The sequence below is a fragment of the Rhincodon typus genome, chromosome 7 (genome assembly GCF_021869965.1).
Source record: "Rhincodon typus isolate 14 chromosome 7, sRhiTyp1.1, whole genome shotgun sequence".
Taxonomy (NCBI): Eukaryota; Metazoa; Chordata; class Chondrichthyes; order Orectolobiformes; family Rhincodontidae; genus Rhincodon; species Rhincodon typus.
In genome coordinates, this window is record NC_063338.1 from 20,985,488 (window position 1) to 21,006,181 (window position 20,694).

General features: G+C 39.9%; 1 protein-coding gene across 5 annotated transcripts in view; it reads left to right on the plus strand.

Annotated features, from left to right (window-relative positions):
• The window catches only part of vps8 (VPS8 subunit of CORVET complex), a 518,442-nt gene that overhangs the window by 148,810 nt on the left and 348,938 nt on the right, over positions 1-20,694 (plus strand). For all 5 annotated transcript variants that reach the window (XM_048598730.1, XM_048598733.1, XM_048598732.1 and 2 more), the window contains 2 exons: positions 3,581-3,663; positions 11,491-11,575. In XM_048598730.1, coding sequence (XP_048454687.1) covers positions 3,581-3,663; positions 11,491-11,575 — 168 coding nt within the window. The remainder of the gene's footprint in view (positions 1-3,580; positions 3,664-11,490; positions 11,576-20,694) is intronic.

Genomic DNA, 20,694 nt, shown 5'->3' on the forward strand with positions numbered 1-20,694 from the left:
TGGCAGATCTCCTTCGCTGAAAGATATTAGTGAACCAGATGGGTTTTTCCGACAATCGGCAACAGATTCATGGTCATCAGTAGATTCTTCATTCCAATTTTTTTTTTTTTTTAATGAATTCAAGTTCCACCATCTGCTGTGGCAGAATTTGAACTATGCCACCTGAACATTAGCTGAGTTTCCGAATTAATAGTCTAGCAATAATACAACTAGGCCATTGCCTCCCCTTTTGTAATTACACAAAAGGAAATGAAGATCATTTGGCATATGCCAACTTCCATATATTGTACACCTTTAAAGATTTAAAAACACAAGGTAAACATAATCCCATTAATCCTCAAAAAATTCTTTATTAATCCTTAGTAGCATCTCCTTACGGTATTGTTACTGGAGAGAATCCGAATCTCTATCACCTCTTTTGGCTTAATTCAACTGTGACTCCAGATCCTAGTCTTGAAACTCTGATCCTCTTCCTGTAGCCTTCGTACACCTCTTTCTTAATAAACCCCTTACTCTGAGGTAATCTATTTTTAACAATTTAAACTACCTTTTCTCTTTTCCAGGAGCAACTGTTTAGCACGTCCATCTTCAGCTCAGGATCCTTCTGAACTGCATCAAACTGAAACTAAAACTGAAAGTTTTCTCTCCAATTATGAGTCTTTTCCCCTAAATGTGAAAAAAAATCCCAGAATCTTCTATCAAAAAGTCTTGCATATTACATTCTGTGCTTTGATTGCTTGGAACCCCTCGCAAAAAAAAAAAATTCCATTATTTTTTGCAGATTTTATCTCTCAAACAGTTTTGAAATAAATCCTCATAGATACAGAAATACTTACAAGTTGACCTTTCACCCCCTTCAGACGCACAGAAATCTCATGCAAGTAGTTCAAAATTCAAAACTCTAAACTAAAAAATAAATTATATTAAAATATGTATTAATTCCACATCTTACATCACAATCCTGAGGATGGATTTGAATTCTTGACTGATATATTTGGTCGAGATGCATTCAGCTGTGAACTGTTAGCTCCAGGCACTCTAAATACCTGATTGGTTATGCCAAATGCTGAAATGTATTATTTAAAAAAAAGTCTATCTAATCCCAAACAATGTCTGTAAAATATTTAAATATATAGGCACAAGATAGTGAGAAATGTAATATGTGGCAGAGAAATGCTAAAACATAACTAACTGATGTAAAAAGGCAGCTTAAATACAACGGAAACGTAGAGGATAAGAACAAAACCTTCCTTATGCATTAAATAAACAGAAAATGCTGGAAATACTTGACATGTCATGCATTTAGAAATAAAAACAGAGGTAATATTGTGGGTCTGTGAAGCTGTTCAAAATCAAAAAAAGCAGAAAAGGTGGTTGATTAATCAAGGGCCAGATTAGTTTTTCAAAGATATCAGTAGATAAAGCAGGTGTCAAGCCAAGTAAAAAAAAAAAAAAAAAATTCAATTGATGGTACTACTGGACGTGTGTGATTCTCAAATGAAAACTAGCTTGATAAGCCATTTTTAAAAAAAAAATTTGTTAATATGGTGATCGTTTACCGACAGAAACCTACATGAGGCTGCAGAGATTCTTTGACCATAGAACAGAAGTTTATTACAGAAAAGATGAAATTTTAAAAAGTGCACAATTAGCAAAATCAGAAAGCAACAAAACAAAGTTTTCAACCTTTTTCCTAATACCATCAGTTTACAGCAATTCAACTGCAGTGAAATTAACCATCTGTACAAATCTTTAAGTTCTACTTGCTCTCACCAGTTTCTTTCCACTGAACTGTGGAGTTGGCTTGTGCTGAGAAGAACTGAGAGCTCAAACTCTGTCAGCTTCTAATAAGCTATACATTTCTTGCCAAACTCTCCTGGGTTGAAAATTTCACAAGCTAAACTTTTTTTTTAAACTGACGTGACTCTGTCTTCTGTAACTGTTGTGTATTCGTGTAAAGAGAGAAGCCAAGCTTGCTTCTCACCCCTGTTAGGTATCACCCAAAATGCCCTAAAAGCTTTCAGTCTCTGGGCTTCCTAAATTAAAATCAATACTTGATGATTTTGAACAGGAAACAAGCAAATGGCCTCATGCGTTTACTCTACCCTTTGAAAACCCCACAGAATAAACATCTCATTCCATTAACATTCCAGCGGGTTCCCAGTTATATTCTCTCTGATGAATATTGGATTGGGTCATTATTCCACGGGGACTGTCTGACTTTTTCTAAAAAAGAAAATTGTCACAAAAGTAAACAACATGCATATTCCTCAACTTTGAAATCCAAGCTCTGAAAACGACATATAAATCACCCACCTAACATCTTCATAATGGGAGGTTGTACAAAAGCTGAGTCAAAGGTTTTAGGAAAGGGATCAGGTGTGGTAAAACAGTTAAGGAAAGGAATTCTGTATATGACCTTGGTCACTGAAAACACATGTGCCCATAATGCAGCCTAATTATTGTGCGTAAGAGGCCAGACCGTGAGAAAAGAAATCTTCTTGGTGGGTGACGTGTTGCTGTGTTAGTTTTGTCTGTAAGATTGGAGGAGTTTTCAGAGCCAAGAAGAGGGTGATGTTATGAAAAATATAATTTTAGTGAGAATTTTACATTGGAGGCTTGAGAGATATGTATGGAGATTGTAGTTGACAGAGGACAGAAATAATGGGCGTATTGATAGGATGAACCCAACAAAGTATGACGTGGGAGTGGTGAGATCATTGAATATTTGTCAGGTGGAAGTGGATTGATTCTTGCTTGGTGAGGAATAGATGAGAATATAGAGTTTGAAACACAGGTTATGCCATGGTCTTATTGAATGGCAGAGAAGGTTTGAAGGGCTGAATGGCCCATATCTTCTCCTAATTTGTATGTTTGTGTGTTAAAGAGTGTTGAGATATTGTGGCTTATCAGGAAAGCGTTGGTAAAGCTAAAACTGGAAGTAGGAAAATCATAGCTGATGATTTCAACAGTCAGTGGGCTGATGCAGGGACGGAGTCAAGTGATGTTAAAGTGGTGAAAGAATGTGATCAATGTTAATAAGAGAAAACAAAACTCAGGGCAAATGAATAAGCTAGCAGTGCTAACGCTTTATGCAGTTTAATAAAGTGGCTGGGGAGTGGAATGTGTTAAATATGATTTATTTTCTTTCATCCAATATTTAGGTAGAAAAAGTTGTGCTTCATCCAAGATGAAAAGACTAACAAACAGTCTACCAACATTGAGATAATGAAGAGTTAAAAGAGATGGTGGAGATGTGGAGCTGGGTACCATCGATGTACAAATGGAAGTTGACCACATGCGTTTTAATAAAGTTCACAGCGGACAGTATGTAGATGAGGAAAGTGGTGGGGGGTGCATAGATAAGTCATTGGAAGCTCCAGATTTATGTCCTTAAAACAAGGGCAGTGCATTTTTTGAAGATGATTTAAACAGTCATTGTAGAAAATGCTTTGAAAATGTGTAGAGCCAGAGAAGGTAGATGATAAATAAAAGAACGTGTAACGGTTGCAAAGACATAATCTGTAGATGGATTATTTATTTCCCTAATAAAAGCCTTTCTATTTTTGCTCCTTTCTAGGTCCTTCTAGAGTTGCTTCAAGCTGGGGGAATTGTCCAGTTTGATGAGAACAGATTGATCACAATGGCTGAGAAGGCTGCATTGTGAGTTGTGGTTTCAACTCAATTATAATCCTGCTTGTTAGGCAAGAAAAGTTTCGAGATTTATCTTCTGCCTGTGACTGGTATTTTTGCTGTTAATGCGTTTGATATTTTTACACTTTTCAAAATCAGAAAAATAATTTTCTTATAGTTCATTAGAAATAATTTGAAAACATGCCTTAGGTTCACTAATGAGGCACGTGTTTGCTGCATAAACACGGCATTACTTCAGAGAATGTACTATGGTTTGATCAGAGATTTTTTTAAAAATTGCCATTATTCATTCTTACCTGTAACGCTTCTGAATGTTTTAGACTTTCAAACTTGACTGCATTGTCTGTTATGTCCCCTCGAGGCCAGTGTTAAATTAGAAGTTAAATTTCTCAATTTAACTTAATGTATGACTCTAGTACTGAATAGCAACAGAGTACAGTTTTATTGAGTGTTTTGGTCACTACCTTGGTGACGTAGTCATTAGACATCCGTACTTTGTTTCTCTGCAGTTGAAATAATAAATCAGTGATTAAAGTTGGGGAGAATTGACTTCCAGTGCTTGCCACATTTTCTGCAGGAAATTTAATGTATGCTTAAAAGGCAAGAAATGGATCTTCTGAGAGATTACAGGCTAGTCAACTTAATCACAGTGGTGAGAAATTATTGCAAAAGATTGAGGGAACAGGATAAATCTTCATTTGGAAAGAGACAAATTAATCAAAGACGGCCAAGATGAGGGTTTATTAAAGTAGGATCATGTCAGATTAACATGATTGAATGTTTTTTTTTGTGGACATAACAAAGAGAGTTAATGAGGGCAGTGCATGTGATGTGTAACTTCTGTGCATTGTAACAGAGCGTATGGCCAGGCCCCACACAGCAAACTGCTCACAAAACTCAAAGCCCATGGATTTCAATGCAAGGTGACAGTTTAGATCCAAAAGTGGCTCACAGTCAGAAAGCAAAGGATCATGCTCGATGAGTGAGTGTTTTTGTGATTGAGAGATTATTTCCAGTGGGGCTCCACAGGGCTCAGTACTAGGTCCCTAAGATTTCTTGGCATATAGCAATGATTTAGAGGTGTACATAGGAATATGACTTAGACGTTTGAAAGTAATGCACAAATTGTCCTTATGGTTGAAGTTCTGGGCTGCATCTTGAACCCACAACCATCTGACCCAAAGACCAAAGTGCTATCCCTGAGTCAGTGTTACTTTTTGCATCTATTATTAATTAATATTATTTTAATTGTTTTTATCATTCCTTATTCTCAAATTATCTTGTACTGCTGGTGGACCAGCAACATTTGTCCAAAATGCAATGAATAAATGGAAAGAATAATTAAGGATCATGAACTAAGGATCATTCTGGGGTAGGTGGGACCTGTACAGTAGGGACAGGTTGCACCTGAACCAGAAGGGCACAAGTATCCTGGGAGGGAGGTTTGCTCGAGCTATACGGGATGGTTTAAACTAGATTGGCAGGGGGTGGAGAACCGGATTTATAATTCAGAGGATGAGGTATTCAGCCTTCCAACAGACACAACGGGGAGTGAGGTGGTTAATAAAGAAATGTGGTCGATGGAGCGTAATTGTGGACACAGGGATGATTTGAGGTGTGTATACTTCAATGCTAGAAGTATCAGAAATAAGGCGAATGAACTTAGAGCATGAGTCAGTACTTGGAACTACGATGTTGTGGCCATTACAGAAACTTGGGTAACTCAGGGACAGGAATGGTTGGTGGAAGTTCCGGGATTTAGAAGCTTTAAAAGAAATAAGGAGGGTGGTAAAAGAGGCGGAAGAGTGGCATTGCTAGTCAGGGCTAGTATAGCAGCTACTGAAAGGCAGTTTGAGAATGATATGTCTACAGAGTCAGTCTGGGTTGAGGTCAGGAACAAGAAAGGAGCAGTCACTTTGTTGGGGGTTTTTTACAGCCCCCCTAATAGTTGCAGAGAAGTGGAGGAGCAGATTGGGAGGCAGATACTAGAAAGGTGCAGAAGTCACAGGATTGTAGTCATGGGTGACTCCAACTTTCCAAATATTGATTGGAAACTTTTTAGTTGTAGTAGTTTAGATGGAGTGGATTTTGTCCAGTGTGTTCAGGAAGGATTCCTGACACAGTACGCAGATAGAACAAAATGAGGAGAGGCCACTTTGGATTTTGTCCTTGACAATGAACCGGGCCAAGTGTTAGACCTGTTGGTAGGAGAACATTTTGGCGGTAGCGATCATAACTCTGTTACTTTTACAATAGTCATGGAAAAGGATAGGTACACACAGCAGGGTAAGGTTTATAATTGGGGGAAGGCTAATTACAATTCTGTTAGGCAAGAACTGGGTAATATAAAATGGGAACAGATGCTGTCAGGGAAGAGCATTATTGAAATGTGGAGATTATTTAAGGAATGCATACTGCGTGTGCTTGATATGTTTGTCCCTAGCAGGCAGGGAAGATGCGGCTGAGTGAGGAAGCCTTGGCTCTCGAGAGGTCAAACGACTGGTTTAGAGGAAGAAGGATGCTTATGTAAGGTTTAGGAAACAAGGAACAAAAAGGGCTATAGAGGGATACAAGTTATCCAGGAAAGAGCTGAAGAAAGGGCTTAGGAGAGCTATAAGGGGGCATGAGAAAACCTTGGCAAATAGGATCAAGGAAAACTCCAAGGCTTTTTACACGTACGTGAGGAATAAGAGAATGACCAGAGAAAGGGTAGGGCCGATCAAGGATTGTAAAGGGAATTTGTGCACGGAGCCTAAAGAGATAGGAGAGGTCCTTAATGAATACTTTTTTTCGGTATTCACAACTGAGAGGGACCGAGAGGAGGACAGTGTGAAACAGGCTGGTCGGCTAGAGGAGATCGATGTTAGTAAGGAAGATGTGCTAGAAATTTTGAGAAAGTTGAAGATAGATAAGTCCCCTGGGCCTGATGGGATTTATCCAAGGATTCTATGGGAAGCAAGGGAAGAGATCGCAGGGCCTCTGGCAATGATCTTTTCATCCTCACTGTCCACAGGTATAGTGCAGGAAGATTGGAGAGAGGCAAATCTCATTCCCTTGTTCAAATAAGGGAATAGGGATAACCCCGGAAATTACAGGCCAGTTACTCTTACGTCATTGGCGGGCAAATTATTGGAAAGGGCTCTGAGAGATAGGATTTATGATCACTTGGAAAGGCACAGTTTGATTCATGATAGCATGGATTTGTGAGGGGTAGATCATGCCTCACAAAACTTATTGAATTCTTTGAAGAGGTGACCAAACACGTGGATGAAGGTAGAGCAGTGGATGTGGTATACATGGATTTAAGTAAGGCGTTTGATAAGGTTCCTCATGGTAAGCTCATGCAGAAGGTAAGGAGGCATGGGATAGGGGGAAATGTGGCAGATTGGATTCAGAATTGGCTGACCCTTAGAAGACAAAGGGTGCTACTGGACGGAAAATATTCAACATGGTGCTCTGTTGTGAGTGGTGTACCACAAGGATCTGTTCTGAGTCCTCTTCTATTTGTGATTTTTGTAAATGATTTGGATGAAGGAGTGGAAGGGTAGATTAAGTTCGCGGACGATATGAAGGTGGATCGAGTTGTGGATAGTGTGGAAGGCTGTTCTAGGTTACAAAGGGACATTGATAGGATGCAGAACTGGGCTGAGAAGTGGCAGATGGAGTTTAACCCTGAAAAGTGTGAGGGGATTCATTTTGGAAGGACAAACTTGAAAGCACAATACAGGGTTAACGGAAAGATTCTTGGCAGTGTGGAGGAGCAGAGGGATCTTGGGGTTCATGTCCACAGTTCCCTGAGAGCTGCCACCCAGGTGGATAGAGTTGTTAGGAAGGCGTATGATGTGTTAGCTTTTAGTAATGGAGGGATTGAGTTCAAGAGCCGTGAAGTTATGCTCCAGCTATACAAAAGCCTGGTTCAGCCACATCTGGAGTATTGTGTCCAGTTCTGGTCAACTCATTACAAGAAAGATGCGGAAGCGTCGGAAAACGTGCAGAGATTTACCAGGATGTTGCCTGGAACGGAGAGAAGGTCTCACGAGGAAAGGTTGAGAGAGCTAGGGCTTTTCTCTTTAGAACGACGAAGGATGAGAGGTGACTTGATAGAGGTGTACAAAATGATCAGAGGTATAGATAGAATGGACAGCCAAAGACTTATTCCTAGGGTGGAGGTAGCTTTTATGAGGGGGCATTGTTTTAAAGTGAGTGGAGGTGGATATAGGGGAGACGTCGGAGGTAGGCTCTTTACTCAGAGAGTGGTCGGGGTGTGGAATGCATTGCCGGAGAGGGTAGTGGAGTCGGCCTCATTCGGGGCATTTAAGCAGCTATTAGATAGGCATATGGATGATAGTATAAGGTAGGAATGGAGGCTAGATAGACCTTAGGATTAGGGTAAAAGTTCAGCACAAACATCGTGGGCCGAAGGGCCTGTACTGTGCTGTACTGTTCTATGTTCTATATTCTATGAACCGTTGAACTATTTCTTTAAGCTGGATCTATACTAGTAATCAAATGGGATGCTAACCCCTCCTCTCTAATTTCTCACCTTTTACTTTCTATATTGAATGCAATGTTTTGTGTTTTAGCATGCCTTGCTTTTGAACTTTAAACTGAGATGGTAATGGGATTGTTATTTAACACAACAGTGTAGACATATTTAAAGTGCATATGTGAAATCTCAAATGTGGTTTTCACGTACTAACCTTTACTGGTACTAATTAGTAACTGGTATTTCATAAAGACAGGTAAGTCCACATTGTTTTTGTAAGGATACAATTGCAAAGAAGTAATAACGCTATAAGTCCTCATCTTGCAATTGTTTATTGATGTCATTTGTGTCATGTAGTTTTGTTTAACTCCCAGGCTCAATATCCAATATCAGAGTCCCACATCAACATAGTCATTCAATGGCCATGCTAAATAAGGTGAGCCAATATTGGGCTAAATACATTAGTTTCTGTAACCTATTTGCACTGAAGAAATTTATTAATACCTTGCCTTTGAAATTCACAAAGAAGCACCACAGTGAAGTGTAGTGAGTTGACTGATTTTCACTAAATAACATTTACTAAAATATTTTCCAATGCCTTCTTAAAAAAAAAGTCCTGAGTTTTTAATTTAACCAAATACTGAGGACAGAATCTTGACAGTTTGCAGAATAAATGGTAATGTGGTAGGGCCAATCTTATGCAATGTAATAAATTCCACTCGGCTATTTGAGACAACATCTCATGTAAATTAGATCCAGTTGAAATTGTATGTGTTGGCAACACACACAGTACTTAATAACCACCCTATTTGTGCAGCACTTATTACTAGCTTGTCCCACTTACGCTGTGACATTTTTGAAAAATGTCTGTTGTCTGCATTGAAGACTTTCACTAATCGCTGTTCAACGAGAATAAACCCAAATTATTCCCCTGCCAGGAAAATATGCCATGCATTTTTTGTCATGTCCAAAAATAATTGAGAATGAACAGATATGTCAAAAACACAATGAGTCGTTCAGCTTGTAATTATCCTTTAGATCAGCTCTGCTTTAGATCTGAGAAGTAACCCTGAGGACCACATTATGATTTGGTGGACATGCCTGGAAACTGCATCACTTTGTAAGGACTCTTGTTCTCCTTTTGATAGCCCTGTAACTAATCTGGTCAGAAACTTACATATTTAGGAGTTTGTCAGAAACTTTGACAAACCTTTTGTTTAACAGAGCTAGGGATACATTTGTTCCTACTGTTCCTTTTTTCTTTTTCTTTAAATAAAGGTCTGAGTATGGAAAGATAAAGCAAAATGTTCTACAATCTGAAATCAAACAGTAAATATTGGAAACACAATAAAGGTCAGGTTAGATTTCTGGGAAAGTAACAGAGTTAATAATTCCGGTTCATGAGCTTTGTCAGAATGAAAATAAATCAGAAATTTACAGTTTCTAAGCAATTTTTTTGTGGGTAACCAAGTTAATTTAAAAGTCTGTATAAGTCATTTCTCTTGCACATAAATATGTGGCTAATACAATGCAATCATCATTGACAAAATCATTGGAAACTTTCAGAAAATTGAAGACTGTTTGGAATACATCTTAGAACTTCTGTTACCAAATCTTTTAAATTAATTCATCCTTCATTCCTACTTCAAGGAGCCATACTTACCCCCTCCTCTTCCTAATGCAACCTGGTATTCCTCATCTCATTCCATTCAGGTTTATTACGTTTCCAATTCATATTGCAGATTGTGATTCTCTTCCTCACCTCTCTTCACCTTTCACCATTTCACAGAGCCAGATTTCAACATGCTTAGTTCCTAGCTGATAACCTTGATGCTTTGAAGAATTAAGTTTTTATCATTTCTCATGGAAGAGTGTATTTTAACTCTCAGTGATAATAAGGAATCAGATAGATTCCATAGCAAAAATGTGACTGCTTTGGGAAAACATGGTCATTGCTTAGATGGAGGAAAAACAATGATTTGGATGTTACTTATCACTTGGTTTAATTTCAAGTCCTTATTTTGTGAAGGTATCCACCAGAAAAAAAAATGGAATGGCCCATAAGCACTTCCATTTAGCTAAGTACATTTTGTATTTTCCAGCATGCTTATTAGGGCTATTATTCTTCACTGAAAAACAACACCTTTCTATTAATAAGAAATAAAAATACTTTTACAGACTTTTGCTAGCGTGTGGAAAACTCTGCCCTTATTGTTAAGGCATAGTTCTCATTTTACTACAAAACCATCAGGAGACAGAATTTAGGATAAATGAATCCTGGAGAAAATCTGTTTAGGTGTGGACATAGTGGGACTAACCTGAGGTTTCCTGAAGAATTTTTCTCTTTTTGGTATTACCTAGCCTTGCTCTGAATAAGTGTCAGGTTGGCTCAATGATGGAGTTCCCACTGTCAGCACGTTATAGGTTCAGGCTGCACTGCAGCATATATATTTACACATAAATACAGTACTAAGAAACTGTTGAAGGTACCTTTCAGCTGAGATGTTAAGCTGAGGCTCTGTCTGTTTGACCTGGGGACAGGATTAGACCATTCAGCACTCACAAGCTTCCCCTGCCATTTGTACAATCATGGCTGATCAAACACTTCAATGCTTTTTACATAATCCACCCTGCATGCCATTGGTAATCAGAAATCTATCAACCTCTACCTTTAAACGTACTCAAAGACTGAGCTTCCACGACTCCTGTCGTCGAGAATTCCAAAGATTCCCTCTGAGTAAAAGAATTTCTTCCCAACCAGGGGAATAGTTTACCTGCATCTGCCCTTCCTATCCCTTTTACGTATTTTGTAAGTTTCAATGAGTCCATTTCTCATTCTTTGAATATTTAGAGAACACAGGAACATTTTGCCCAATCTTTCTTCATGAACAGTCTCATCAGGTCAAGAACCAGTCTGGTGAACTTTTATGGCAATAATACTTTTCCTGAAATAAGAAGACTAAATCTGCACACAGTCATCCAGGTGCAGTCGAACCAAGCTTCTATGCAATTGAAACAAGACTTCACCACCCCTGCGCACAAATCCTCTTGCAATAAAGGCTAACATTCCATTTGTTTTCCTAAAACCTTGCTACACCTGCATGTCAGCCTTCAGTGATGTACTAGCAGGGACACGTACATCTGCACTTTGTACATCTACACTTTTCAAACTTTTACCAACTGTTCCTGATGGTTTCTCGTTGTGTCTTTTATGGGTCTTTGTTGGAGACTGTCTGACCCTTTGTTCATGAATTTGCATCATTCTTTGCGTTGCTGGGGAGGAGGACAAGGGGTTTATTGAAGTGTTTTTTTTTCTAAAGTATTTTGTTAACAAAACTCTTTCTTTCCAGCTATCAAGTTTGTGAATTCATGTATGAGAAGAAGCAGCTGTATGATAAGATCATCTCCTGTTACCTGAATGATCCAGTTAGGAGGGTACGTATATCGAGAAAGGGGATGAAATGTAATCCCTCGTCTTGTGTATGATGACAAATTTGGTTAATAATTTATATTCCACCTGAGTTTGGACTGCAAGCCCCGATAGCATTAACTTCTTTAAATTATATATGTTAACCAAAATGTCATGCACTGTTGATGTACGTTGCTGCAAGTTTTATGTAATAGGTACAGATTCTTAATGAGCATTTGAATTTGTGACTGAACTGCCAAATTGTGTTGCTGAGAAGAAAGTAATATATAAAAGTGTGCAGCCGGTTCTGCTATAACATGGTAGTTGCTATAGAAATAATGGCCTCTGGGAAAGGCAGGGTTAGGAGCAGACCACCAAAAAAAGTCACTCAAAATCACTCAAAAGCCTAACATAAAGGATAGCACAGTTTGAATAAATGTTTCAATTCATATCTAATGAAATAAAAGTAAATTTAACACCTTACCTTCAAAATAAAATGGCAAGAGGACTTGATGGGGCAGGAGGTTTTGAGGTTGCTCTGTTGTTAATGCAGGGGCTGAGGATCGTCATCATCATCACCTTCAGGTGCAGTTGTGGTTGCTGGGTTCGGGTGAAACATAGTTAATCCGGAAGTGGATGGCTGTGGTCCATTGTCTTCTGACCATTACTTGGGGTTTGGCTTAAAAAAGACGTCAGTTTTTGCTGCTTTGCCCTTTCTCTTCTTTCATGAAGAATCTGTTCATAGGGTGCCAAATAAGATCTTATTCCATGAACTGCTACCCTGCTGTGTTCTGCATTGTAATTGTTGTCCTCTGAGAGCTGCAACTGCTTCTCGATTGCCCTCAGGATAGAAAACAAAACAGAAGTGGAAAGCTCTAGTGGTGCTGCATTCTGGACTTCGTCTTCTTCATCTCCAGGTTCCACTTCCCCCTCAGCGGCAAGTTGTTGTAGATCAGCTGTAGAGAGATCTTCACAGTGGGACTCAAGCAGCTCTTCAATATCTTCACTCTCCACTTCTTTAAATCCAACTTGCTTCGCAAGATCAATGTTCTTTGATTCTTGGGAGCTCCTCTGAAGGGTCAAAGCCTTTAAAATATTGAAAAAAAATCTGGGAGAAGCTTCCCCCAAACTGTATGAAAGCAGTCCTGACTGACATCACCTCAGGCCTCCATGATAATATAAATTGCATTCTTGATGTTAAAGCTCTTCCAAAATTGAAAAACATTGTCCTTATCCCCCTCATTGACTGCAATCAGCCTCTTAAATGTGTGCCTTAAATAATAAGCTTTAAAAGCTGCTATTGCACCCTGGTCCATGGGTTGAAGGAGAGAGGTTGTTTTTGGGGGTAGAAATAGCACTTTGATGTTTTCAGAAAGCTCACCAATTGAGGGAGGATGGCTTGGCGCATTATCCAGGATGGGGAGAATCTTGAAATTCAATTTTGTTTTTCTTGCAAATTTTCTAAAAACATCCTCCAAAATGTCAACACTAAGGTCAGAAAAAAATTGCCCTGTAATCCAACCTCTTTTGCTTGATCTAAAGTACACGCCTAGAGTAGACTTAAGGTAACCTTTCAAGGCTCGCGGTTGGCAGAGTATTACACCACCAAAGGCTTAAGCTTTAAGTCTCCACTGGTATTCATACCCAGCAGCACAGTCATACGATCCTTTGCCACCTTAAAGCCCGGAGTGTGTGCTTCATTCATAGAAATGTAGATTCATGATGGCACTCGCTTGCAGTATAAACCTGTCTCATCCAAATTGAAAATTTGACCTAAGTTGTAGCCTTTTTCATACATTAATTGTTTTACTATAGGAGGAAATGCCATCGCATGCTCTTCGTCGCACTGGCAGCAGCTTCCCCACATAACTTTATGTTATGAAACGCATTGTGGTTCTTAAAACAAGCAAACCAGCCACTGCTAGCACTAAAAGCAGGCACATCTGCAGAGTTTTCAGCTTTTTTTTGTTAGATCTGAAAATACTGATATGACTTTCTCTTTTATGGTGAGGAAAGTGGTCCCAGATCACTTTTTCATTTATCTTGTATCCACACACTTAGAAGCTGCTCCACCTCCTCAAGTTCCTTTGTACATGACCTCACAGATTTGCTAGCACTCAGACTTGTTCCAGCAATACAGCTTGCTTTAATCTTTTCTGCATTGTCTCTAATGGTGCACAAGGCAGACTCCTTCATTCGTGTTGAACAAACCATATCACATGTTCTCTCATTACACTCATAACACTTTATAACATCTAGCTTCTCTTCCAGTGTTATAACCTTTTCTTTTACATTCACCACCTGTAACTTTATCACCAGGATGCTTCTTGCTCTCATTCTTGTCACTTTGTCATTGCATTTTTGTGGGTAATGCGGCGGAATTTGCAAAAAAAAACCCCTGAAAATCATCGAGTACGGTACCTCTCACAGAAAGTGCTTCATGGCAAAGTCTGCGAAATGGTTATATGATGCTGGTGTGGAGACACTTTCGGTGCGAACATTGCGCATGTTCAGGACAAAGACTGCAAAATGATCATGTGATGTCGACACTTACTCCTCCGCGCACTGATGGAATCACATTATAGCCGATACAAGTTTGCATTTTAGAAATAGCATTCCCCTATTCATCAGTCGCATTATAGCCAATTCGTGGAACACACATTATAACAGAACTGACTGTACAATCATAGGAAAGGATTCTGACGCTGTCCACAATATAGTATCAAACATTGACAATTCATAACTAGCGATGGAGTAATGAATCAATGCTGATTGGCCTCCTAATTCATAGGTTCGCGTGAAGCACAGATGTATTCTCTTTTGGAGAATTGAGTTGCTATATCTGAAAGGTTATGTGTCTGGAATAGTCTGTACTCTACAGATGCATCTGATCTTTAATGAAATAATCAACTCACAGAATGACGGAAAAGAATAATTCAGCTGCTTGGGAATCAAAGTTGTGTTCTATTCTTCATTGCTGGCACGTGACCTGGTATTTGAAGGCTCCTTACTGTTCACTGGGTGGGGAAGGTTATAAATCAATTAAATATTAAATTAGATATAAACTTACAGGTGCTGATTTGGTGAACAGGTCTGATGGAGTATTGTACAATGAGTTGACTGATTCTCCCATCGTTAATAGTTCGAGATTGACCAAGTAGGTATCAAGGCAAGAAGATGAAAATGGTCTGAGCAGATCTCTGCACTGTCCAAACCATCAAGGCAATCCAGATGGCCTGAATACTCACTCCTATTAGAAGATATGAGGCCATTAGGTTCATTTCTAGTTGTCCATGCAGAAACGTTGCATCCAGTTGCCTCTTGGGTAGTTTGTGGATGTTGATTGCTACTGCTCCAGCAGGGATTCTGTTTTGTGATAATTACTGAAAAACATGCAACCATTACTCTTAAATTTGCATTTAATATTTTGAACCTGTTCTACTCTCCTTTTGTTTTGAAGTAAATTCAGATCTTGAATTCCATATCTTTCACTATATTTGTGTACCCCTGTGTGATTACCTGTCAAAGTATCTCCCCTCAGATGGAAAAGCCCAAAACTCCAATCTTTTAAGTTTGGGGATCACTCTTGTAACTCTTCACTCTGCTTCCATCATGTATTCAGGACTTTGTTTGAAGAGAACATTGTACAGTTTGAACACCATATAGGAAAGCTGGTTGTGGCCACATATATACTCTCTCTGCCTTCAATATGTGCATAGCAACTTCTCTTCTCCTAGAGGGTAGTGACTACCTGGAATTTTCTACCTCAGAGAGTTGTGGTGGCTACATCATTGAAAGTATTCAAAAAGCAAGCGAATGGATTTTTGAAATATTGTGGAGTTGACGGGCTATGATGAGCTGGAATGTAAGAGGAGTTGAGACCTGGGATAGACCAACTATTATCTTCTTGAATGGTGAGGCAGGCTTGAGGGACTGAATGGGCCTATGTTCCTATGATTACCTCTGTTCCCATCAAAATAATCCTTTAATATTGCTTTTATTAATGAAGATTTATAAGACTAGTTTTGATGATCCAGAGGAATGCAAGCATATTAACAAGGAACAAGACTAGTCCACTCAGCCATTCTAGTCTGCTCCATCATTCGATATATTCATGGCTGATCTGATTTTAACCTCAGCTCTATGATTCCTGCATATCCCCATTTAATGTCTCATCCTGTTGGTAATCAAGAATCAGTCTATCTCTGCTTTAAAAATATTTAAAGATTGTGCATCCACTGCTTTTTGAGGAAGGGAAGTCCAAAGGCTCTCAACCCTCAGAGAATGAGGTGTAGAGCTGGATGAACACAGTAGGCCAAGCAGCATCAGAGGAGCAGGAAAGCTGACATTTCGGGTCTCGACCCTCAGATTCTCCAGCATCTGTAGTTCCTACTATCTCTCAACCCTCGGAGAACTTTTCTTTCCTTATCTGTCTTAAATGGGTAATCCCATATTTTTAAACCATGACTTCTAGTTGTAGATTCTTCCTCAAGAGAAATATCCTTTCCATATTCACCCAGTCAAGTCCCCTCAGGGTTTTGTATGTTTCAGTGAAGTTTCTCGGATTCTTCTAAACTAGGATATAGGCCTAGCCTATCTAGCGTCTCCTCATAAGGCAGTTTGCTCATTCCACGTATTACTCTGGTAAACCTTTTCTGAACTGCTTCCAATGCATTTACATTCTTCCCTAAATACTGTGATGGTACTCTAGACGTGATCAAACCAATGCGCTGTATAACTGAACCATAACCGCTCAAACTTGTGTTCGGTTCCTGCTGCATTAAACCATATCAGTCCATTAGTGTTCCCAATTATTTGCTGTACCTGCATCCTAACTTTCTGTGATTCATGCACAAGAACACCCAGGATCTCCCTGCATCTCAAATCTCTTCAACCTCTCACTATTTAGATATTATGCTTCTTTTTTATTCTTTTTGTCAAAATGGACAATTTCCTGCAAAATGTACACCATTTGCCAGATGTTTGCTCACTCAACCCAAACTATCTATATCCCTTTGAAAGCTCCCCGAGTCTTACTGTGGGATCAGAATGTTTATGGATTGGATCTAGGACTGCAGTACAATGGTGGCTGGTCTCCAACACTGTAGATCCTTTCAGTGGATGTGGGCTGAAGGAATTTGGTCCATGAAGCTAAAGTATTTTAAAATTATGACAGCATCTGGTTATGTATGGCTTCTTGAATATTTTTGTATTTAATTTTGTGGCGTATACACAGCATTGGGCCAGATTAAGTCATTGTCACTTTGTTTCGTTGCGAGGATGATAATTAGAAAATACTCATTTGTTCACTGGACTAATGTTTATTTCTTAATTAATATTGGTTTTCTATTTGAGTAACATGGCTGATGTTCTCTTCACAGATTCTCACATCTAGTATCATGTTGTCATTTCACAAGACAAAAATAGTAACATTTTCGTCTTTAAAGAGACAAAATAATTGAGGCATTATGATAGAAATGTATTCAATTAATGTGTCTGCATCTGAATGGAGTGTTATCTCCACTGACCAGATGGTTTGAGCAAAGAATAAACAGTTGTAGCACTCTTAAACTAATTTAGTATGGGATTAAAGCCTTGAGTATTTATCTGAGTGGGCTGTGCGTTCTTTGAGTAATTGGAATGACAAACTTGGTTGATTGTGTCATGCACTGTGCCTCATATTCTTGATTAATACACAAAGAGAAAGAAATTTGCTGAGATCAGTAAGACCTTACTTGTTTCAGCTAAAGGTGATTTGCTCTAGGGATTAGATTTGAGTGAGTTGAAAGCCAATTCAATCAATTGTCTTTGACTGTGGGAGGCAAATGTGTGTTTTTTATCCAGTTGATGCTAATGTTATCTTCAAGGCTCTAGTTACTTTTCCAATTAATCATAAAGCTAACTCTCTAATTTCCAGGAAGTTCCATTTCAGTGAATGTGTGGAGATTTTTAAAAATTGTATTTCAGAAACGCCAACTCTTTTGGAATGGGAATGCACTGCATAATACACTTATTGTTTAACATTTGGTAATTAACTATTATAACGACAATGGGTGGAATTTTATTGTACTATCCCCCCGGTGACAGGTTTGGAGAGGGTGCCAGGTAAATGGTAGATCTCATCTGAGACGATTCCCAGTATCTTGCTGCCAGTGGTAAAACTTTTCATTGTTGCTTGGCCATTCAAAATCAGGGCTGTTTAATTCGTTTTTCATTGCTTGCACAGTTCCTATGAAACATCAGGGCTCAGTCAGTCGAAGGAGACAAGAGCAAGCCACAGATGAATGTTGGCTTTAACTGATGGCATTCTGTCCTGCTGCTTAATAAGTGGGGAAGCTCTGAAATATAAACTAAGTGCTAGAAAAGCTCAGCAAGTCGGACAGCACCAGTGGACGAAGAAACAAAGTTGACATTTCGAATCCTTTAAAACTTTTCTTCAGATCCCTGGAGTTTCTCTCTTCACAGGAAGAGAGAATTTTTATTGCTTTTAGAGGGTTTGTTCTACGGAAGGCCAGTGAGGAAGGCAGTCTCTGGAGGTTGTCTCCTGAGTTCCCTGCAGCAAGTACAGGGGAAATGCATGGTGGGGTGGGGTTGGTCGAGATGGGGAATGATGGGCCGGGGAGGAAGATTATGAGGAGAAGGAGAATATTCAGAACTGTGAGCACTTCAATGAGTGCTGGGTGCTCTGCACTCAGAGATTGACAGTCAGAAGGGCAGTGGAAGGAAGAGACTTTTATCTGTATGGAGAAAGTCATCAACAGGACTTTGTGTCAGGCCATGGACATAGAGGGGGCGTAAGGCATTTAATGTGGAGGAATGTGATGCCCCGTGCAAAGGGTGCACAGAGTGAGGTTGCGTTTCACAAACACGTTGAACACCTGCATCTTTGAAGACTGTTTGTCCAAAGCCAGGTATTTGATAACCAACTGGATGCTGGAGGTGAGGTTGAGGCCACTGGGATGTGAAGATTACCTGGTCCTCACTTTTTTTTTCAGACGAAGCCCTCCAGGGGTTGTCTAGAAGCAATTGTGAGATCTCTGAGTTAGCGGTTATCCTGAAGTCCGGGGAATACATCAGTTTTTGCATAAATCAGGCAATTGAGCTGGGAGATTGATTCGTTGGATTTAGCATTGGTTATTGCATGCATGTAGCCACCATGTGTCCCTCAGATCAACTAGGCATATTTGATATGAGGAAGGAGTTCTACTCCCTCAAATGTTAAAATTATCTGTAATTGCTGGATAAAAACCCTTCGGGTTGGGATGCTGCCATGACTCATTCATATTGACATTATATTTAGGGGCAAAAGCTTTTTGAACCATCTGAAAGCCTTCATGGATGGATCTTGGGTGTCAAGGGATGTCCTGACTTGCTTGGACCAGTATGGAAGACCAACAACGACCCAGCTGCTGATGTGGCATAACAGCTGACAGTCTGACATGCATTTGACTTTCTAAATGTGGTTTGGATGTCTAGATTATTTTGGCAAAACCTTTCAATGCGGTTGCGCAAGGGTTTCCTGTATTGTGGTTTTCTGTGGTTTTCTGCAGTTTGCACAACCAGGCATGGAAGAGATGTGTACAGGTCAAAATAATGACTATTCCAACCTCCTCCAAGGGAGAGATGAGGCAGAAATGCATCCAGACTCTGCATTCAAAAGCTATGGGGCTGATGGCTCTGGCCATTGACGTGAAAACAAGATACACAAGTCCATTTGCACATTTTCTGTTTGGGAATCCCTGTTGATCCACTGGATATTGTTGATACTATGTGGCCTGTGCTGAAAATCTATCACCATATGAGGAGATCCGTGATGAGATCATCCCAAATGCTTCATTTATTGGAACCCTACATTTACTGGCCACCATTTCATGGGTACCATCTTAAAGATTCAAATGTGTTGATATGGGGTACTGGGGTAGAAAGAAATACAAAAGATGCCTAAGTATGAATTTCTACATTTTAAGATGCAAAAATAAAATAAACGTGCTGGAAGTAAGTACATACTGGAACTTCATGAACCACTAAGTCCTTTTACAGGACAGATTCAATGTGCTCCTAATTATGCTCTTGTGATGGTTGGAGCTGAAGTAGAGGCAACTTATTGGCCTTCACTGCTCAAGGACGAGGCCATCCAGTGGAATTCAGCAAACATCTTCTGCATCCACTTGGCCCTCTGTGAAGTTCACTATTCTTGCCTATTGAAGACATGTGCTCATTTATCAGATAAGTGGTCACACTTGTGTTATAGATGACTTCTCCAATGTCTACTCTGAGGAACTTTGACAGATGTCTTCTTCATGCATTTGGCACTGCTGCTCCAGCAATTACCTCTTTGCTGATATTCCTCAAGCTTGTGATCTGCATTACGTTAAATGCGTCTGAACCTTTTCTCAGTTTTTTTAATTGGGAATGGCTGCACTTGTCACTGCCACATTACCTGCTCCATTGTGTCAATGTCAGGTTTACCAGCTGGTGCCATCCATTCATTGTGTCAAACCCATTGACATGAGAATTGCTGTATTAGTGGAGGGTACTTTAGACTGATAAGATGATATCTCTTTCAGAAAACAACTCCTCTGTGATCCTGGGCAGTTCAGATCTCTCGTCGGTGTTTCAAATTGCTACTGGCCAGACTCTTCATTCTTCTGCTTATCTCCAGCGCATCATCAGTGGAGAGTTTCCTTTCCCCTCAGTCTGTGTAAACCTCCACAATTTTGCTTTTGCTGCACCCTTTCCTTTACCTCCTGTCTCTGCAACTAGTATTAAGGCTATGTATTGATGTTTAAAAATGGCTGTTAACTACTTCCCCCCCCACCCTTACCAGCACGATACTAATTGCTCAGCAGCTCTTGGCCTGGTCTCTCAGCAGTATATCGGCTCAGTCTTTTGGTAGTTCATGACGATGGTTTGGCCTGGTCTCTCGGTGGGTCTTGGCGCAGTCTCTCAGTGGGTCTCGGCCTGGTCTCTCAGCAGCTCACGGCAGGTCTCGCCCTGGTCTCACGGCAGGTCCTAGCCTGGTATCTCGTCCGCTTATGGCAGGTCTCGGCCTGGTTTCTTGGCAGCTCGCAGCCAGTCTCGGCCTGGTCTGTTGGCAGCTCATGGCGGGTCTTGGCCTGGTCTCTCGGCAGCTCATGGCGGGTCT